The 22,464-nt window shown below is 40.2% G+C and overlaps 1 protein-coding gene across 1 annotated transcript in view; it reads left to right on the top strand.

The window, feature by feature from the left end:
- Window positions 1–9,108, top strand: part of BNC2 (basonuclin 2) — a 364,120-nt gene extending 355,012 nt beyond the window's left edge. The window contains exons 6-7 of the mRNA XM_052701115.1: window positions 6,323–6,376; window positions 7,075–9,108. Of these exons, the coding sequence (XP_052557075.1) occupies window positions 6,323–6,376; window positions 7,075–7,090 (70 nt within the window). The 3' untranslated portion in view covers window positions 7,091–9,108. The remainder of the gene's footprint in view (window positions 1–6,322; window positions 6,377–7,074) is intronic.
- Window positions 9,109–22,464: the final 13,356 nt, after the last annotated feature.

The raw sequence follows: 22,464 nt of genomic DNA on the forward strand, positions 1-22,464 counted from the left end.
TGTGCATGTGACAGTGGGAACTTAGAGGGACTGACCAGTTCTGCAACTTTGCCCTGCATATCCAGTAGTTCAGAAAGTAACGAAGTGAACATCCTTCCCTCATAACTTTTAATAAGACGGCTCATCAGCTGCATTCACAGCATCCATAGCAGGAAACTTGACGAGGTGCTTTGTACCAGGAAAATACATTCAGTAGGCTCAGTGTCAGGTCCCAATAAAGGCAGCTGTGAAGCATTATACAGATTTACCTTTCTGTGCTGCTAAGAGGGCAAGGTGGGAATTCCAGGGGACAGAAAAAGCCACCCCAACTGAATAGCTGTCAAAGTGATAATCCTTTGAAAGGAATGTGTTTTCTATGAGCTGTTTATTTATACAGAGCTTGTGCGACCAGTGAAACTTTTCAGTTCACTTGAATTTAAAGGGGTAGTTTTCACTAACACAAATGTTAGTGGATGGTTAGAGGATGTTATATACCAAGATCCTAGGGCACTGAGAGTAGAATATTTCCTTGAATATCTATAAATGGTGGAATCTTAATAGAAATTGACTCTTTTTTTTTTACTTCAACAAACCTTTTAATTAATGTTATACTATTAATACTCTGCAGAAGGATTCTTACTAAAAAAAAAAAAAAAGCAAACAAAAAACAAAAAAAACCTTTGTGTTTGGAATCTATACAGATTAAAAAAAACCCTTGCTTTTCCTCATGCAACAACAACAACAAAAAAAAGATGGTGTACTTTTTCATTACTTTGTCATCGGGCCTCCTCTTTGAAAGATAATATTGCTGGAAACTTGAATGTGCACTGTGTCACTGAGGATCAAGCTCAGAGAGTGAAGGGCTGCTGCTGCCCAGAAGGGGATCACAGAAATACAGAATCATAAAATGGCCTGGATTTAAAGGGACCTTGAAGATCATCTACGTAGTCCAACCCACTTGCCATGGGCAGGGTTGCTAGCCACTAAATCAAACAGTGTATCAAGTTGCCCAGGACCCCATTCACCCTGGCCTTGAACACCTCTAGCAATGGAGCATCCAAAACTCCAGGCAGTCAGTTACAGTGCCTCACCACTCTCTGTGTAAAGAATTTCTTCCCAATGTCTGATTTAAATCTCCCTTATTTTAGTTTAAAACCATGCCCCCTTGTCCTGTCACTATCAAACCATGTAAAAAGTCTGTCTCTCTCCTGATTATATGATACTTTTAAGTAGAGGAAGGTCAAAATGTAGTCTCCCTTGAGCCTTTTCCAGGCTGAAAAGGCCGAGCTGCCTCAACCTTTCTTTGTAGGAAAGGTGCTCCAGTCTTCTGATCATATTTGTGGCCCTTCTGCGGACCCTCTTGAACAACCTCACATTCTTCCATGTGTTGGGAGACCCAGACCTAGATGCAATATTCCGGACAGGATGTTAATGAGGGCAGAGCAGGGGGGGACAATCACCTCCTTAACCTTCCTGCGTCTTTTTTGATGCAGCCCAAGATACTGTTGGCCTTCCAGGCTGCAAAAGCACGCTGCTGTCTCATGGTTCAGCTTTTAATTCATCAAGACCCCCATATCCTTCTCCTCAAGGCTGCTCTAAGTGAGTTCTTTTCCCATTCTGTACTCATATCTGACATTGCCCCGACCCATGTGCAACACTTTGCATTTGGCCTTGTTAAACCTCACTGGGTTCACACTGGTCTACTTTGTGAACTTATCCAGGTCCCTATGGACAGCATCCTTTCCTTCTATTGTGTGAACTGCACGCCTCAGCTTGTTGTCATCCAAAAACTTGCTGGCAGTGCACTCAATCTGACTATCTAGGTCACTGATAAAGCTGCTGAAGAGCACAGGTTCCAAGTTGGACCCCAGGGAGACACCACTCATCACTGGCCTTCCTTTAGACATCAAACCTTTGACCACAGCTCTCTGAGTACGACCATCCTGTTCTTTATCCACTGAATAGCCCATCTTTAAAATTATCTCTTTCCAATTTAGAGACAAGGATGCGATGTAGGACTATATTAAAGGCCTTGCAGAAGCCCTGTGCAAAAGGGCATCAGTTACCCATATTTTGTTCATCAGTGTCATCACATCATCATACAACACCACCAGATTGGTGAGGCACAATCTGCTTTTGGTGAAGCCATGCTGGCTGTCTCAGATCACCTCTTTGTCTCACATATCCTGAATTTTTTGGCAGAAAGGCCTGAATCAAGCTTCCAGTTCCTCTCTTTACACCTAGTCAGTGTAGGCCTTGAGGGATCAAGACCTTTAATTTTTGTCTGGCTCTTGTTAATTTGAATAGGTACTTAACCTGTTTCAAGATTTATCCGTATTTTTAACAAGCATATCCCAGCTACTTCATTCTAACAAAGTTGGGTGGGAGTAGTTAACATCTCCATTTTCCCATTTGAACAAGGTGCTTGCCTCCTAGATGCCATTATTTTCTTTTACCTATTTGGGAAATAACACTGCAGAAGTAACTCTGATGTAGGTGATATGTTGCCTGCAAAAAAATGGCTGAGGCAGAGGCCTATTAGCCTGCCCAGGCTGCACTAACGATTTCACTAATGCTTTACCCTCACATGATTGAACAGGGTTTCCCTCAGATGACTGGACAAATGAGAATAGATGATCAGCAGAGTTCATAAAAGTGAAATATCTGTTAGCTGCACCTCCGATTCTCTTGTGTTGTGGGTGAATCTGCATGCAGAGAAATGAGGAGAAGGAGAAAGGGAGATGATTGTAAAACAGCTCCATAATTACCACGTAGATAAAGCCATGCATCAGTGAGAAACTTGTTTCAGGACGTGTACACTGCCATAGGCATGACTGCCAAAGTCTGCTTTCGCTTATGCTGATAGAAATCTGGAACAATCCTATTTTCAGCCAACTGACTTCAATTTACACAAGTAGAAGTGAGAGCTGAATTTGTCCCTTCAGTAAAAAAATATGAGATGGTGAGAAAAGAGAATGCAGCCTAGTCAGACAAAGGGCATGAATCCCTGTTTTCGGGTCCTACATTGTTCTTATTTCCTAATGCAAACTGCTTTCCTTTCACACTGCTGGGTGCTCTATAGCAGCTCTTTTGAACTCCCTCAGAAAACATGGACAGTGTTTGCAGAGCCCAGTTCATATTATTCTTCTAACTTGAATGATTATTTCACTTCTACCAGCTTAGCCTGCACCACTAACAAAACAAGAAGCAATAAATCTTCGTCAGGGCTTCTTGGTGTGGAGTGAATAGGCAGCGCTGATGCTGATTCCTTAAAAAAACTCATTTCTTGTAACGTGAGCCCTGCTGAAGATGGTCATGTCAACTGATTAGACTTTTTACTTGGCCATATTGATTCTGTTCTACACCGATGCGGCCCATAATGCTGGCTAATGTTATTGACGAGCCATCAGTCCTGCAGAGACACGTGGGGCTTGCAGCTCTCTCTGAACCACAAAAACCTATCCATGGACAATGATGGAGAGGAAGAGGAAGATGCAAGCAAAGCACTCAGGCTGGCTTCATTCGGCCTGCAATACATTAATGAAAGACATACACTCTGTGGGAAGAGACAGATGTGGCTCTCCAGAAGCCATTTATTTATAAAATAATTATGAATGCATGGTCTAGTCATAGATTTTCATTATAGTGTGCATGTCTAACACTCTTTCTTTGTACACATTTTTCTCTAAATGAAATATAAAGGGAGAGTGATAGCAACAGAGGCCTGAGAGAGATTACTCTCTTCTTCCCTTTACTTCCATTTGTTAAGCCTCAAGGGCAGGTGTTGTCCGGCTTTGTCAAAGTAATGCAAAGCTGTTTCTGTAAGGCACAAATCGGTTGCAACCAGAGAGGCAGCCTCTGCAGAAGTACAGTAGAAGGCAGCGTCCCAGCTCACTAAATGCTGGAACTTATTTGAACAATGCGAGAGCATTGATACCAGCTGCTGCATGGAGAGAAGTGAGTTTGATCTTGTGGTCTGCTGAGCACAAGGTCTAAACTACTTAAATCTCTATTGCTTTTGCTTTTTCTTTCCTTTGTGTTCTTTCTTTTACACTCTGCATTCTTGAAAGCCTAGGTTAGAGGCTTTGAAAGTTAGTCTGCCTTTTTCTGTCTTAAAATGAGAAAAGCAGAATAGAGATATGACCCAGTCATTCAACAACTTCTGATTCTTGAAGAGGAAGAAGAGTGGGAAGCTAGTAAGGAAGTCAATTATTGTATCACACCATTCAATTTCTGGAATAATAGCTGCATTGTAAGCTATACAATAGTAATAGCAAGACAGGTAAATATTAAGAACTTGCAGCCCAGAGTTTGCTCTATATGACTTTCTAGATTAAAGCCATGGGACCAGATCATAAAAAACATAGGAGGATTTTGTGCTTGAAATTTTAGTGTAAATTCAAGCCTAATCCTGCCTTTTTGCAGTCTTCCATCTCCTCTTCTACAGTATAAAGTATCTGTACAGTATACACTGTAAAAAAGACTCATTTCCTTCTTTAGGCTGGCTGCCTTTTAGAATACAAGTATTGCTTGAGTGACTTCATGTCTATAGAAGAGCATGCTATTTTGTATGTTCTTGTACAGTCATGAAAGAAAATGCTAAAGACACTGATATCCTTTCCAGTGTCCATTAATAATTAGCACTACTACCTCCATGATAGGAAGGTGTGAAAACAACTATAATCAGATACTAAAATCATTATTGGCAATCTACTGAGGACAGAGGACTCAAGCACAACATGCTGGGAATGCATATGTGAGAAAGGTAATACTTGTAACAGGAAACTAACAGTAGGAACCAACAGAATGCAAAAAAGCTGAAGTAACTTTCTTATGGAGAAAAAAACAACTGCTCACAATTAGTCTTGAGTGAAAAGACAAGACCACATTGAGAGTGAGGTTACATTATAAATCTGATAGCCCATTTTCAGTGAAAAGTTTGCAAACACATGCTTCTTACAATCTGCATGAGAGCCTAGGCTGGGAAGGTGAGTGAATTCACAGGGCTCAGTACTGTGATTAGAAGATGGGTTTTTTTGGTGTAATTTTTTTTACAAAGCTCAAAAAATGGATGAATTTTGCAGAGCACAGCTGCAGTGATCTATATATATTATTACAAACAAGATAATAGTGTTCATAAGCAGAGATGAAAGTGAAAAGGAGCTGGCAAAATAAATGTTAGCTGAAACTGAATCCCACTAGCCTCCTGTGGAACATTTGTGATATTAACCCCCTGCACACCCACAGCAGAGCATGCACAGAGGGAGGCTGAGCACAAAGCTTGGTGATGTTTAATTTTCATTTAACACAGCTTATCCAGGAGAGACCATACAGCTCTGCAGCAAGAATGAAAAACAACTGAAGAGAACATGTGTATGTATGTGGGTGCATGCATGTGGGTGCGTACATGTGCAAGTGCAGTCAAAATGAGACATCAGGATGAGGTGATCTGGTTTTAGGCTTATGGTAGAACAAACAGTTCCACTCTAGACCACATTATGTTGATGTAAATATACAGAAAACTCGCTTGGTAGCCCTGGGTTCCTTCTGTACTTAGAGATCAGAATTTGTCTCTCTACCATGCACTTATATAGAATCATAGAATGGCCTGGGTTGAAAAGGACCACAATGATCACGTAGTTTCAACCCCCTGCTATGTGCAGGGTTGCCAACCACCAGACCAGGCTGCCCAGAGCCACATCCAGCCTGGCCTTGAATGCCTCCAGGGATGGGGCATCCACAACCTCCGTGGGCAACCTGTTCCAGTGCTTCACCACCCTCTGTGTGAAAAACTTCCTCCTGATACCTAAGCTAAACCTCCCCTGTCTTAGTTACATGGCCTTTTCTTTCTGTGTACTATGTAGCATTTCTTTTGAAGACTACAGATGCCCAAGAAATTAAAAATTGTTTTAAAATCTAATTTCAAAAATGCACTTAAATTCACTTAAAGTGCAACATTCAGCATTTTATATTGTTTCTATTTCATCACTTTTAGGGTTGTTGCCACACACACGTTGGCAGATAGAGCTGACTTCAGGAAAATCAAGTTTGTAGCATGAAAGAAAATTTTGAAAGCAGTGTGTACTTTTCTTCTATGAGACTAACAGTGCCCTGAACCAACCTATTCAGTAATCATTCCATTTTGTGTTTACGGCTAACATAAGCTAAATCTTGACCTTCCAAAGCCAATGAAAATGCACTGGTGCCAAAATCTCACTGTATAACTGTCAAATATTCTGACTGAAACATACTGCCTATTAATTTAACTGATCCTAGGTATCACTGAAGCTTAATTTATTGTGAATCTCTGAGGTAATTAAATTATTCTCTTTTGACCCTCCAGAGTATTTCCTGTAGAAGCTCAAGAGATTAAAAAGTACCCTATTCTTATGCAAACGTAAGTAAATCCAGTATATAAATTCTTTAATTTCTTCGTAGGCCCTTTACACTTCCCCTTTGTGACAAACTTGATTTTTGACATGAAATTAAGAAGTAGACACCATTTGCTTATAAAAGGTCTTACATGCAGTTCTAAGCTTGCTTTCTTTAAACATTAGTTTCCCTTCTCCAAACAAAAAGAGGTAAAGCATAGCCTACTTCACATCCGAGTATCAGTCACTACATAGACGATGTGCACTACACAATTCCATCAACTGTAGATGGGAAACTCTGATTTACTAATTTGGTTTGGCTGATCCTAGCAAGGAAAGTGTAAACATGAGTTCCCGTCTTAGTAATTACATGAAAGTCTCTGGTCTTCCTTGCTTTCTGCTTTATCATACTCAGACTTCAGAAGAAAGGAACAGCTTTTCTAACTTTCAAGACGTTTGCTGGTATTTGAAGAAGTGAGAACTACAACTATATTTAAATGCTAGATAGTTTGTTTATGTGGGGTTGTATATAAATACTAGATATCTTGTTCATCTGAGCTGAGGCTTTTCTCTTCTTAAACCTCCTTATTTTGTTCATTTGTGGGCCTAATGCATCCCAAACTTGTCTCCGCAGTCGCAGTGGCAGTTATGCCTTGCATAAATTAACTCAGTGCGTAAAATGTATAACATCAAGTATCCTTTCTTGCTCTGACTTTTCTTATAGGTTTCCTTGGGACTGAAGAGACTTCCATCCCTCCTCCCTTGTGCCACGATCTGGAGAAATCGACGCTCCCGTGTGTTAACCCAAGTATAGTATTTGATGATGGAAGGAAATAAAGTGTTCTGAAGAGTGGTACATCCCTTGGATTGATGACTCAGACACCTCCCATTATTTGTGCGAAGTCTATGTGATCCGAACCTACGTCTGTAAACACAGTTCACTCATCTTAATTTGTCCACATACAGCTGAACTTTTGTTAGCTTCATCTTTACTTTGTGAATAATCCTTAGTATGGTATCATTTAGGACACTTGATCTGTACCTTTCTGCTCTATGTAATAGTATCTAAAACAACAGTCCTTTGCTGTTCTATGATGCCACCTACAAGAGCATTGTTAGTGGGTTTTTTGTTAGGAGGGAGGGCAAGAGAAGTCTCAGGCTGAAAATGCTAATAAAATATTCTCCTATATTGTAATGGTGCATCCAGTTCAATTTCTAGCATCTAGCAATAGGAAAAGAACTCCTGGGCACTCTCTTCAGAACCTAAATCAAGGGCATTTTAATTTGCAGTTCCTGCTTCCTTTTCTACAATGAGACATAGGACAATAAGAAAGAACATATTTCTCTGGCAAGTTAACTCAACATGCAGTATGCAGAAGATTACTCAGTCTCACTCAGTGCTAGCAATCTACAGTTTATTGATCTCAGCCTATCACTGCTTACATTTTTTATTCTTTAATTTTCTTTCCTTATTTGCTCATTAGTTCATGGAGGGAAGGGGGAGGGGACAGAAAATGTCATCATTTTTAGGTTTTGGAGTGGAAAATCAAACAGAGGTAAATTGCAATCTCTGTCTAAACTTGTTTAGCATGATTTGCCCCAGTCCTTGCAGCACACCGGGATCTGGCCAGCCTTGCAGCTCTCTGCCGAGGTTACCTTTCTAGACAATGCTTTCTTGTCTTCACTATGTGGTTCTTGCTGTGCAGGTATCATTCTTGCTCTTGAGGCAGGCACAGCCTTCGTACCAAGGAGTTATGAAAGACACAGTCTTGATTTGAGTAACTCAATCCTTCTTCCATCAGCAAGACAACTGCCATGGCTTCTCCTGTCAACTGACAATATCTGTAAAAAGCACATAGCAAGAGCTTGAAGAGCTTGAAGAGCCTGAAGAATTAAGAGACGTATAATTGTTCAGGAATTAGTGGTTAACAATAAACAGCACATACTTTTTTCCTTGTGCTACTGGAAGGAACTAAAAAGAGTGGTAACAGTGATAATGAAAGAAGACTTATCCAAGGCAGGGGGTCACAAAAATGTCTTCAGAGATCTGTTCAATTCCTCTTTTTTTTTTTTTTTTAAACTCCCTTCAAACCTCCTCACATTTAATATTGTTTCTGCATGTTCTTGAGTCTGCAGAACTTGGCTGAGAGTAGTGCTGGGGAATTTGTACTGAATGAACAACTGACTTCCAGCATAAGTAAATGAACACAAATTTAACTTCATGGCATTCAATATTAACTACTTTCTAATGTTGAAATAATGGCCTGTAGCCATCTTCGCAGTGTGCAGAGAATAGTTAGTCAGCAGCTAAGCACAACTTTCTTTAACCACTGTGCTATCAAAGAGAAAGTGGGCAAAGATTGGGAATTTTAATGAACAAATGGCATTCCTACAGCTTGCAGTTCAAAGATAAGTAAATAATGAATAGCTTGAATGCAAATTACCCCTAATTAACTTCGCTAAGCGTCTTTTTAATAAGGACAGATATGAAAGAATCACTAAAAATATAATACACATACCACAAACATTGAAGCAGTGATTTTTTCAGAGGGTAGTAAGTAGAAGGAATGAGATTTGTTTCAGTGTCTTGGATGGCAGTGTATATGCGGCTTGAGAAACAAAGCATTTGTGTCCACTGAATTCAGAAAGCAGAGATGCCCATGAGGGTAGCACATGCAATACCATACTCACAGATATCAAATCCCACTCCTAGTCCCCTACCTGCTTTTCCTCCCTCCCCCCCCCCAAAAAAATAAAACTAGGAGGGCAGAAGAAGTTCTGAACTCGGGAAGATAGACTACGTTTTGCACAAAAAAGACTGCACAAAATCTTCAGTCCTCAGAATTTAGGACAGTGGAGCCCATACCAGAAGGCACAATCAGGAGAAAGCTCAATAAATCTCTGCACAAGCTGAGGGCTTGCCTTTTGTATCTTCTTCAACTTCAGTGAGCGATGGGTGTGCAAGGAATGCAAGATAAGGCCCGAAGGCACAATTCAATACAAACAAAATAATTTGAGGAAGAACACCCACAGAGCGGGGAGTAGTCCAGCACCTGGCATACCTCAGAGAAAGATGGGTTTTCTGAAGTTTTGTGAAGCAGGGCAAGGGTGTATATCTAAACATATTAACAGGACAGCATGAAAGAGAATAGCTTGACTCTAAGTAGATTATATCTACTCTAGAAGTCAAATTAATATTGTATCTCTACATACTTGCTGAGAAACGGGCGGTAAGCCCCTACATTTTAGGTAACTGGGGTGCATGTTGGGCTTCACCTATTCCTGCTGATTTTAAAGAAAGCATGACTAAGCCAGCACAGGAAAACAGTCCAGACAAGAAGTTTTTGAGAGTAGGGAGTCAGGCATTTGTCTGCACTCTACAGCTCCAGGAGCACAGATGGTTCTGAGTGTTACACAAGTCTGATCTCCAGTGCTCTTTATTCAGAAATTATCACTTGAACTCTGAGCATGAGGCAAGTATAGTTTTAGAGAATTGTGATTATGTGCAGCTCTGCATGAGTGCTAGCTATGAATCTGATGATTACTATTGTATTTATGGTGTGCACTAATGACAAATATAATTCATTAAAATGTACATTTCACAATGAAATTGTGAATCAAAAATAAATACTCAATGTGATTGTATAAATCTTGTGGGAAAAATGTGTTTATGAAATTTACTGACTTTCTGAGTGCTTAATTTCAATACATTACTGTTGCAATAATAATAATATTCCTTTAGGAGACCTACTACTGTTTCCTGGTTTAAAAGACAGGAAAAATATGTCTCTCATATAGCTGGTAATTTCTGTGTATCCCATAATCCAAAAGCCCACCTTGAATTACAACACCTTACTCTCAGTTTTGGCCTGCTTGGTGAACATGGCCCATGATGTTCTTACATGCTTGAAATCTTTTCAAACCCACATCTCCAAAGAGATGTAATGATGTTATTCCCTTCATTGTAACTGCTGCAGAATCTCCTTCCATTTTGACATTTTTCTCCAAATGACTATCATACTGTGGATGGACCTCTTGGTTGTATATGTTGTTTCTTAGATCGTAAATATTCATATTATTTTTCCTCCTCTCCTCTCCTCTCCTCTCCTCTCCTCTCCTCTCCTCTCCTCTCCTCTCCTCTCCTCTCCTCTCCTCTCCTCTCCTCTCCTCTCCTCTCCTCTCCTCTCCTCTCCTCTCCTCTCCTCTCCTCTCCTCTCCTCTCCTCTCCTCTCCTCTCCTCTCCTCTCCTCTCCTCTCCTCTCCTCTCCTCTCCTCTCCTCTCCTCTCCTCTCCTCTCCTCTCCTCTCATCTCCCCTGTCCCTTCCCCTTCCCCTGCCCCTTCCCCTTCCCCTGCCCCTGCCCCTGCCCCTTCCCCTGCCCCTTCCTCTTCTTTTCCCTTTGGGGAACACATCCAAAAGGACCTTAAAATTTGAGCACAAACATATTGGAGGATCCCTTCCTACCCTCACAGACAAAAGTCAAACAAAAGGCCCAGAGAGTACAGAAGAACAGTAAGAAGGAAAAAAAAAGAACAAACAACAACAACAACAAAAAACCAAAACAAAACAACAATAAAAAACCCCACTAAATAAAAGCAATGGCTTTGAGGGAGGAAAAAAAAAAAAAAAAACACCCAACTTCCAAGAGATTTCCCTTCCCTTCCTTTTCATTCCTTTCAACTTTCATTCTTTTCTTTTCTATGGAGAAGATTTTTATTTTCCTGCAATTTTCTGGTCAATGACCAAGGTCTACAACCCGTAATAATTTGTTTTGTTCTCCAGAACTACAACAAGACTCTCAAACAGAAACCCAAACCATCCAGGTTTGATAGCTTTGTGGGAATATTCTTAGATCTGAGTTGCCATGCCAAAAGCCTGGACTCCACATTTTCTTTCTTGTCTGTTATTCAGGGCAAAAGGAATCAATAAAAGCACTTGGGACTGAGAAAGATAATACTTCATGTTTGCTCTACAATGACCCCTCCAGGTGATCAAGAAGGGTTCCACACTTAGTTTTGCTCAGCCAGCACAGAACTTTTTCATGTATTGGAGAACACATCCAAAGGGACCTTAAAATTTGAGCACAAACATATTGGAGGATCCCTTCCCACCCTCACAGACAAAAGTCAAACAAAAGGCCCAGAGAGTACAGAAGAACAGTTAGAAGGAAAAAAAAAAAAACAAAAAAAAACCAACCTAAAACTAAATAAAAGCAATGGCTTTGGGGAAAAAAAATAAAAAAAAAACTTCAGAGAGATTTCTTTTTCTCAGAGAGAGAAGCACATCTGGCTTAGGGTGAAAAGAGAAGTGGTGTCATCTGGGCAAAAATAAAACCATTCTCCTCAAATGTGTCCTTAAAAAGTAGGAGGGATAAAGAAAAATAATTATCATGCAGGAAGGGAAAGCAAGTTCAGGGAAAAACAAAATCTTGTAATGTTTTAGGAGGGCTTATTAGAGTGAAAATTAAGTGTCATGCAGAGCTTTGCTTCAGTCCTGATGTCTTTTATTCAAAGAGCCATCACCCTGTAAACCCACTTTAACAACTCCCTTCAGATGAAATATAAAAATTAAAGACATTTACAACACAGCTTAGTAGCAGATGTAGTCTTACTGTGGGGGTTTAGATCAAATGGTGATGTAACCTCACCAAAAGGGGTTATGGCTCTTATGAAAACCTCTCACCAGAAAAAAAAAAGCTGGATACTTGTCAAAATGTGAGGTTCTATTTTTGCTTTCAAACCCATTTCCCATTGTCAGATGGGCTTCACTTTTTATTTACCTCTTGAATATGGGAAAAAAAAAAAAAAAAAGCAATTTTGTTCCTGGATAGTTTCCCTGCTTCATAATCTTTTTCCAGTTCTGTGTTAGAGTATAGCATAAACAGCAGGGTCTCTGCTGGATGAAGGGTATGGGGTGGAGGTAAGTGGGAGTTCATAGGGCATTTGCAGCAACACAGACCACCCTGAAGTGGTCAGAACAATTTAATGGATCAAAACTGTATTTTTCTCCCACGGCAGGTAATATGAGCAACTATGTGACCTTGCAAGTAAGTCTTTTTTAGTGAATCTGATAGAAAAAAAGATATACAAAATAAAGGCAGAAAGTATTATCACTCTGCATTAATCTAGATTAAGAGAAAAAAGGGGCAATTTGGAGTGCTGGCTCCCTGATATGGGTATGTGATACAATTGCCCATGACAATGCCATTTTCAGATTAGTGTACTTAGTGCTGTCTGCATTATGATCTGGCTCCCAAAGTTTGTTGATGTCAGCATTCACTCTAGTATCTAGTATCAAGGTTGACCAAAGGTATACCTATTAGATAAAAAGTTGTTGTTGTTATTGTTTGTTTGTTTGTTTTATGGAAATATAGCAAATTATACAGGATAGGGAGCAGCTTAGAAATCTGTGCAATTGATTTTTTCTGACAGTTCTGTGGACAATCATGCTATGACAACAGGATTTTCTGGCTGTGACATTCCTAAGCCCATAGCTAAGTCCTGACTCACAGTTATCTGTCTATGCTGGAAAACACACTGGTTTTCTGTTGTGTGGAATTGTTTTCAAAGTGCATGTCCCATAAAGATAAAAGGATGGGGGGTGGACTTGCTCCTGGGGAGGTGAAGTTTATCTGCCTATCTTACTGATGCATCTACAGGTCTAGTCTTTGTCTCAATTTATGCACTTATTAAGAGTCATGCAAAATGCAGAACCTGTGATAAATGAACCTCTCAGAATTGGTATAATGAGTGGCTCTCTTTAAAGCAGGAAGAAAAGAAGGTACACAGCACTAGAAGGCAGAAGAGCAGGGAAAATACTGGATGCAATAAGATTTCTTACTATTATGTGAGCAGCAAAAAAGTAACTTGTTTCTTTTCTGATCAATTAACACCTTAATATTAGATAACTCAGACATAGAATAGTTTGCAGTCTTATTTCTCCTACTATTGATTTCTATTTTGTTTTAGAAAGCATACTTGTCAATACCCACATCAAAAATTACTAAATTACTAGGTTTTTTTCTCTTTATGCTGATTCTTAAGAGATCTAAGTTATGGAAATTAATAATGTATCCAGCCTGTTTAGATAACAGTTGGCACGGGGTTGAGCTGGTACTCAGTGACAAGTCACAGCACAGAAAACTCAGCTGCAAGAGTAAGCCAGGAGGTTCACTCCTGCACCCCAGCCAAACTGTGCTTTCTGCAGCTGGGAGGTGGAGGAAAGAAAGGTGCCTCTACCATATTTGTAGTTCTCACACCCCAGCAGCTGGTTAGGAGCCAGTTTAGCCCACAACACAATTAAAAGCAACCTTGGGGCTGCTTTAACAAACAATAGCCCCCAAGGATTACACCACAGTGCACACCCCTTTCCTCCTCCCCTCCTGGCCATATTCCTGAGATGTCCCCTATGCCAAGAGCTGGGAAAATTCTCCAGGGAAATTCTCAGCTGGCTGGTTGAGCTAGTTTTATAGTCCCTTTGCTATCCTGGGATGCAGACCATCATTCATAATTTTCCTATTGAAAATATACTATTTTGCCATTCAAATTGCTCAACAAATTTAAAGAAGATGTCACTCTATATAGAAATGTTTTCAGCAGAACGGTGAACTTTTTTTTTTTTTTTTTTCAGGAATGACTACAATTTATATAATTTGGACAATATGGTGGCTAACTATATATCACAGGTAAATATCATTTGGCGAATCGTGCAGTTGCTGTACCTGATAAGGATATATCTTAAAAAGTCTAATAATTTCATTTAAGCTTTGATATATTTACTCCCCTCAGTAACTGCAGATCATCTGTTTCTAACTCCCAGTCATGGGTAGGGCTGCCACTCACCAGTTCAGGCTACTCAGGGCTCCATCCAACCTGGCCTCAAACACCTCCAGGGATGGGAATGGGGCATCCACAGCTTCTCTGGGCAGCCCATGCCAGGGCCTCACCACCCACAAAGAAAAGAATTTCCTCCTGACATCAACCCTAAATCTTCCTCCTTTAGATTAAAGCTTTATTGCTATGCTACCCAATGAAGAGTCCCTCCCATCTTTCCTGTAGGCTGGAAGGCTATTAAAAGGTCACCGTGTAGCTTTCTCCCAAAAGGTATTTCATATTGTAGTGACTTGTATTTGCTCAAAACCATGGCTATTAAAGCCAGACTGGGCCTGTGTCCCAAGACATTTTAATCCCCTCACTCAAACAGTAAAATCACGGAATTCCCAAGAAGCTCCAGTAATGATAAATCTCAAAGCAGGTGTGCAGCTTTGTTGTCAGGCATGGGAAAGTAAAAAGACAATCTGGCAAAATAATACTTTAATTTATGTTCATGCTTAACATTTTGTTTTAGGTTAATTTAGACACTATCTTCCCACCTGTTCTAGTCCAGCATCTATAAAACAACTAGGCCTCAATTGCACTAACAGAGCAGTGAGCCTTAGCCAAAACCAGAGAAGCAAAGAAGTTTTGATAAACACCTGTCCCAAAACAATTCTGTGATTAAAGTATCATGTTGTGTCAAAGATGTCAAAAATTCACCAGTGCCTTAGAGGAATATGTTACCTGCTGCTCCTCATTGTCCTTGAAAATGTGGAATTGTTCCTACTTCCTGACAAACAAACAAACAAACAAACAAAAGATATTTGAGACCCAAATTAAGGTCTTGAATAAAAAGAGAATGGAATTTACTTCTAGATTCTACCTCTGTCTCCTGTGGTAATCACCAAGCAATTTGTTCTCAGTTTCCCCACCCGTATAAACAAGAACATTAATTTTCTTCATATCTGGGAAGTTGGTAACTTGCTACCCTCTAATGTCTATAAATGTAGTGACAATCTAAACTGAAAGACCCAGGAACATCCATGATAATGCTAGTCAGTTCCAGGTATCAAAAATATGAAGCTCTATGAGGGCAAGATCTATGTGATGTTTTGAGGGCTCTGTACTGAACTTTCTCTACATGTTGAGAAAGGGTGTAGATGGAACGAGTTCACAGTGATCCAAACGCTCTGCTTTATCTCTCAGCTTGCTCATAGGGGCAGCCTGGTTGCTTTCCGTGTGTTTATTAAGTGGTGAATGCACTCAAAAATCAAGGAGGAGTAAAGAAGGATTTTTATTTTTTAATGTGGTTCTGTATTGCACCATGGCAAGCACAACATTCATCTCCCCCAACTCCAAACTTCTCTGGATTTAAGATTAAGCACCAGTGATAAGTGCTGTGTTTTCATTCTTCCTGTATTTAGACAAATGTGCTTTGTCGATGAAGCATCCCTCCCTCACCCCATCTGTTTCAATAAGCTATGCTGTGCATGGGTCTCTGGGGGCCATCACAGAAGTATGCTATACTCAGTACCCCAAGAAGCAGCAGCTGCAGCCCCTCTCTGCAACATGGCAGGGTTTGTAATTGTAAAAATGGCAGTGTTCAACTAATGACAGTGCCTATGGCACTTCTGTGCCTAGAGGAGAGAATGCGTCATCTACAGTTTCCAAACCGTGTAACGTGCAAAGACTCTTGTAGATCAGGGAAGCGCAGATTGAGCCTGAGACAAATTCATCTTTGAAATTCATCAACTTTTCAGCCCCTGGGAGAAGTTTTTAAAAAGTAGCCAAAATAATTAGCTGTGTATCTAGTCACTCCTGGCCCTGAGGCAATGTGCCTTTCCCTCCCATTTCTATTCTATTCCAGCTCTCAGTTGTTACCAAAAGAAGGAGAGGAATGTTTGGAAAGGACATTCACTTGTAAATAAAATGGCATTAACTTCAGAAGCCTGGCCCTTGGAACCCCCTGGAACATCTGAAATCTGCACAGGAGCAGACATGCAGGGCATTCCTTGCAATATAGCCTATGTTGGTTGGCCGCAGAACTCCTTAGTAAAAGACGTGATTAGAAATAAAACAAAAAGAAGGAAAAAAAAGCATGTGCCTCAGGAAAACACACTTCAAGAATATTTCAAGACAAGAACTGTTGCTTGTTTTAATGTAGACCTCTACAGGTCTCAAATCTTAAATACAGGATATATGTCCTTCCGGATATGAGAGAACATGGGCATGTGTGAGAGCAGAGTGCATGATGACATGAAACATAAATGCTAAGTTTTGTTCTGCCTATACAACCATAGCTGTTTTTGTAACATGAAAGTATTCTTATCAAAGCATTGCTTGTCTTCTTGGTCTAGATCCTTCAAAAGATCAAGATTATTTCAAAAATATCCTTTACTTGATACTGAATTTTACTTGCTTCCTCATCATTAAGAAGTGGAGCCTGCCCAGTTTACAAAGTGTCACATTCATCAATGGCAAAAATACAATTTGTATACTGTATCAAATGGAACCACTTAAGAGATGAAGAAATTAATGATCTAACTGAGTATTTTAGCAGTGTTTATCACTGCAGATATATTGTCCTTCAAAATAGTATTCAAAGTTTGAACTCTAAGAACAACTGTAAACCATTTAATTTTCCAGACTTAACTATTTCTCTTCATTTTCTTTGCTAAAGCAGTAAAGGGCAGTTAATACATATTTTACCGATTGGGCATAAGGAAAAGCAGATAGAAGTCACTGCATATGTGATAATGAAAGACAGATTTCAGTCACTGCCATGCCTAGAGAGAAGGGAGGAAAGCAAGGGAAAAAAAGAGAGGAATGAAAGGTGAAAAAACAGCCCCATTTCCCCAGATCAGACACTAATGTGTTAATGTATTCTGTCTGAACATATGATACCAAATGGAGGTGCATGAATCTCAACCCTGAAAACTCAGTGGACAGAAAAAAAGCTGACTACTTAAGACTCCTGCAAGAACTTCAGTACATCTCTAGACACAGCCTGGAGCAATAAAGTGTGAAAGAATTTTTATTTTATTTTATTTTTAAGATTAGAAGTCTATTTCAGTATTTAGCACATTGCTTTTAGAATCTGGAGACTCTCTCTTGAACAGCAACAATGCACACATCTCTGTCTTTTATTTGCCCAGTAGTTTGAAAGTGGCAGACATATCAGCTGTAGATTTAAGAAGAAAACTTTGAACTTACACAAAAATCTGAATATGCCTCTCATAGCAGCACCAACGGCATAAGTAGAGCACAAAATGGAGACAAACATACAGACTGCAGCTCCTGCTTCTGTCTGTCACCCAGCAGGAATAATTCTTTGCTGGTGACAAAAATTATAAGGAAGAAGCAGCCAAAAAGGACTGCTTTGGGTATGAAGTGGGTCTCCAGGGTCTGGGATTCAACTGAAAAACTTTCATGTTTGTAGCTGATTGTGGATGCACGGAAGCTCACAGGATACCTTCTTTCACAACTGATCCCAGACTGTGTGAAAGGAGACCCCCACCCAGTACACTGCAATTAGTGTGATAACAGACAGAACTCCAGAGCTGACCACTGCACAGAGGATTTACATGACCCAAGTACTTCCACTGTCCAAAGAAGAGCAGATCCTGCCTCTAGTTTTGAAACTGAAGCCAGAGGCAATGAGACTTAATCAGGAATGGCTCTAGGATAGGCAATAGCAGAAATGCAGAAATGGGCTTGTGAGGTCAATACTTACAGAGGCTTGCATGATCCCAGTGCAAAAAAGGTGGTTTGCAGTGAGCTGCTTGCCTTTCCTCAGGTGATACTGGTCTTTACCAACACCTTTTTCCCCATTTTCATCAGTGCTAAATATTTGCCAACCTCTAACAAAATAAAACACACAAAAATGAGGTGAGTGGAGCTGTTGGTTCAAATGCTGTTATTTGAGAGTCACATAGCTCTGGGGAAATAAGTACTGAGTATGTAATCCCAGCAACGACACTAAAGGTAAATGGATTGGGGGATTTTTGTCATGTACAGAGGTAGCAATAATAGCAGTGACAGGGCATTTGTATCCCCACATCACATCTGGTGAAAATAATTCATCTGGGAGGCATGGCTTTTATCACTTAACTTGGTCCCATTGTTTTAGTGGCTAATGTTTCACACTGCTTGTGATCTTCACCTGAATTGTGGCTTCAAGGTGTCACTCCACTCCAGATTTGGGAAGCTCAGGATATAAATTGAAGCCAATACATCCACTATTGGAGGAACATGTATTATTATTAAAGCCCATTAATCACACACTGAAGTAAATACCTTGCATGAGGGAATTGGAATCATTCTCAGTGAACTAGATCCATCACCTTCTAAATCAGGTACATCAGCTAGTGAATCAAATGCATCACCTTTGAATTAGATGGACTCCCAGTTGAATTAGATGCATCACCTATTGAATCAAATACATTACTATTGAATCAAAAACTGTACGTCACCCAGTAAATCATGTAAATATTACCCACACTGCACATTGAACAGCTGCATCACCAATAAGTTTAACAGATGACATGTTAAAGCTGCTATAACATTTAAACAATTATTGTAAGGACCAAATTCAATATATCAGTCACTAGTCCCATTAGATCAACTTTTCAGAGCCAGCAAAAAACATCATAAAGTTTTGCATTTCTTGTAATATGTTAAACTAGCAAATGATTGGGCAAAATCAGAAAGAAAATCCACTTCAACAATATCACCAATAGCTTACATGAACAGTGAGATGCTAATATATTAGGACTAAAAGTGCCACATTGTACCACAGCATCTTTAACAACTGTAATCACACGGCTCAGAGAGGACTGTCAGCATGCAGAGCAGTGACCACCTTCCGCTTGCTATAGGATTTCCAACCTTGTCAGCACATTTGGGCTTAATGGGCGACCACTAAAAGAGGGAGTTAATTTGTTTTATGTATTCACTCACAAGAACTGTATCCCTACAGTGGTCAAGGATTCGAAGGGCAGTATCAGGTAATAATGGACCGTGTAAGACAAGCTGTGCCTTGTTGAGGGGAAATTGAGTCAAATTCAAACCTCAAAAGATAATATCTTTTTTGAATCACAATGTCTGTAAAAGTCCAGAAAACTTTAAATATGTTTCTGTTATTGCTTAATTTTTATTTCCTATCTGGAATTCCAAACACAGTGAAGACATCAAAATACTTCACTTCCTCACTCCTAGACCTCTCATCTAAACCTGGATAACAGATTGGAAAAATGAATAAGGGAGCTTTTTAGAGAATCCTTTATTTCCTTTTCTACCTTCCTTTACATTGCACCAGTGATACAACAATGCATCAGAGCTAGATGGAAGAGCTGTTGATTTTGTCACTGACTGGCATGTTTATGGCAGAAGATCATACTTTCTTATCTGTCTCAGGTCATCTAAAGTGCTGGAACTCTGGCTAGCCTTTGCAGAAACATGATTAAGATGCAGTTGTAGTTGTGTCTGAAACAGTGAAGCACAACTGACAGATAAGCTCAAGAGCACTGCAGCAGCATTGCTCCAAATGAGTGAGAGCTGAATCTGTTCTAAGCTTTCGTCCTGAATTAGGAGAGTTTCTTGATGTTTTCTTTTGCTGACGAGCTAGTGAAGGGGAAGTACAGAAGACCAGAATGTTAGTAGTGAGGATAGTGAGGATAGACAAAGGCTTGTTGCAAGCTGGTTTGGTAAAAAAGTAGGAGAGGGAAGAAAGAGAAGGACACCTTAGGTAGAGCATAAATACGGGAAGCTACTGTAATACTAAAATCTCTCAGTGTTGGTGGATAAGATCAGCAGCTCCCTTGTTCATGCTCTGGGAGAGGGTGAAAGAAGAATAAGTAAAAGAATGGTGCTGATTTGCAGAAAAGTTGATCTGTATGTCTAGTGGCACATGGTCCACAGCAGACATTTTTACCCACTGAATCACTACCAATTCAAACTTACTGACACTGAGGCAGAACAAACATTTTCGTACCACTGCATGCAATGCCAAGGAAAACGATAGAAATATTGCCTGACTTAGGTGCATGTGGGTGTGTATTTTCTGAATCTGTATAACATTTACCATTTTACAGACAGCTTAAGCTGGGCTCAGTGTATCTTATTTTCCCAAGCACTGTCATACCTTAGAAAAAAGAACGTATAATACTCCTCTCACAACCCCCCCCCTCTCCCCCCCCCCCTGATAAGTCCTTGATGAGAATGGCTTGCCTTTCCCACCCTTTGTCATCCTTGTGACAATCATAGTAAGGAAGTATTGGGAACAAGACATCCGAATTGCAATGCCCAGTCGTCTGTAACAGACTGAAGTTGCATGCTCTACTCCTTAACCTTTGAAATAGTCTGGTATTTTTTTTTTTTTAGTGGCTGGTTGTTCCACCTTTTTTCTCCTAGGTTCCCAGAGCTGCACGAGGGAAGAGCAGGAATCAGTCAGCCAGTCAGTCCAATTACAGCACATGGAGTCTACTGCTGTCTTTCACAGAGGGCACAAGTGAGGAAAGAAAAAAACTCATTTGTGCAACAAGGGCTACAAAGAGAGACCAAGACTATAGCAGCACATGTATCTGAAAGCAGCTAGGAACAGACAGGGAAAGAGTCTGAGACTCTATCTTTTTTCTTCTGAATGGGGGAAAATGTGTCTTTATATTCTTTTTTCTTTTTTTTCTTTTTTCTTTTTTCTTTTTTCTTTCTTTTTTTTTTTTTTTTTTTTTTTTTTTTTTTTTTTCCCTTTTTTTAATGTGTGTTATGCAAATGTCTTCCCTGGTTAAAATGTTGTTGCTCTATGTACCCTTAGGGTACAATGTCCTGACAGGCACTCCCTGGCAAATCAAGTTCCAGCAGTTTATTGCGGTACCATCCCGGCTGTCTGTGCCATCCCTGCCACTGGGGTTACAGACTCACTGCAGAGTCAGCAAAACGGACAAAGCAGAGGGTGTGTCGATGCCTCAGCTGCTCCAGCTCACAGCTTGGTGGTTTAAATTAATACTCCAGACGTGGACTGGAACACCTGAGGTACAGGCACACATCCCTGCAGCTGGAGGGAGTGATTACATTTTAAACTGCTGCAAGCAGGTTTTTGAGATAGTATCTGTCAGAATGATTACTGTAACACTTGATTAGTCTCTCATTGTCTACACAAGCAGGCCACCAGCATCTTGCCTGGGTATTGTCTTTGCCCAGCCCTTGAAGCAATGAACCAACGGGAGATACTGCAGTACCTCCTCTACATATAGCTAGTTTGTAGAGAGGCTCACTTTGCTGTGTACTGTGTTGGATTCAACGTGGAGATGATTTAGTAGATGATTCTGCCCGTCTAATTCATGAGGGAAACCATCTGTTTCAAAGGGTGACTTACAGCACTGCAGTCAATAGATGATGTATCTGATTTAGAAGCAAGGCAAGCTTGACGCTTCAGTATGAAATACTGTGTATCCATTGCAATTCCTTGTACAATGCATTTGCTCCATCCAGTTCATGGGCATGTATGTGTGTATGTTTTTTGGAGTGAGAGGGAGAAGGCATTCAGTTTGAATAGTGAATAGGCACTGCAGTCTTTATGTCTGTTTCTTCAGTATAGAAGCTTTGTTAGGAAAACTATTAAGTGTAACACTGAAAGGGATCAACCTAGTCTTGGGGAAACAGTGCTTTCCCTTCTCAGGGGCCCATACTTTTTATTGCAGACACTGCACTGAACAGAGCCTCAGAAGGATGGTGGATGCAGTCCTCAGCACCAAGCCCATTTCACTGTGGCAAGAATGGGTTTGTCTTTCAGCTCAGAAGTCATCTTATGCAGAACTAAATGATATTTGAAAACGTTCTCAGCCAGAGCATCTCGCTCAGTGAGACCCTGCATGAACATAGACTCTTGTGTAAGAGTGATCAGTAGAAAAAAATCCTGTTTCCAAGGACACATATGCATGCTGGGGCTATTTCTGGGTGGGTCACATGCTGTTCTGATTTGCATGCAGAAGATAGTTAAGCACAGCTAGTACAGGCCTGCTCTGCCAGTGGCAACTATGGATTGTTGTGGACGTTCAGGAAAGAAGCCACAGGATTTTTCTACCAGCGCACAGCTGGCTAGACTTTGAAATGGGAGATCAAGAGAAGAATAGTGTAAACATGATTTTTAGGAATTGGCAGCACTTCTCGGGTAATTGTTTTTGGGGCTTTGGGCAACTCATTTTTTTCTGCTTTGTTTTATTCTTTTCTGCCTGTAAAATAACATGTAGAGAACAGATCATACCTTACTTGGGCCTTATGGTCTCTTATGGAGCAAAGACATTG

This window comes from Tympanuchus pallidicinctus, unplaced genomic scaffold (genome assembly GCF_026119805.1).
Source record: "Tympanuchus pallidicinctus isolate F22 unplaced genomic scaffold, pur_lepc_1.0 scaffold4, whole genome shotgun sequence".
In the NCBI taxonomy this organism is placed as follows: Eukaryota; Metazoa; Chordata; class Aves; order Galliformes; family Phasianidae; genus Tympanuchus; species Tympanuchus pallidicinctus.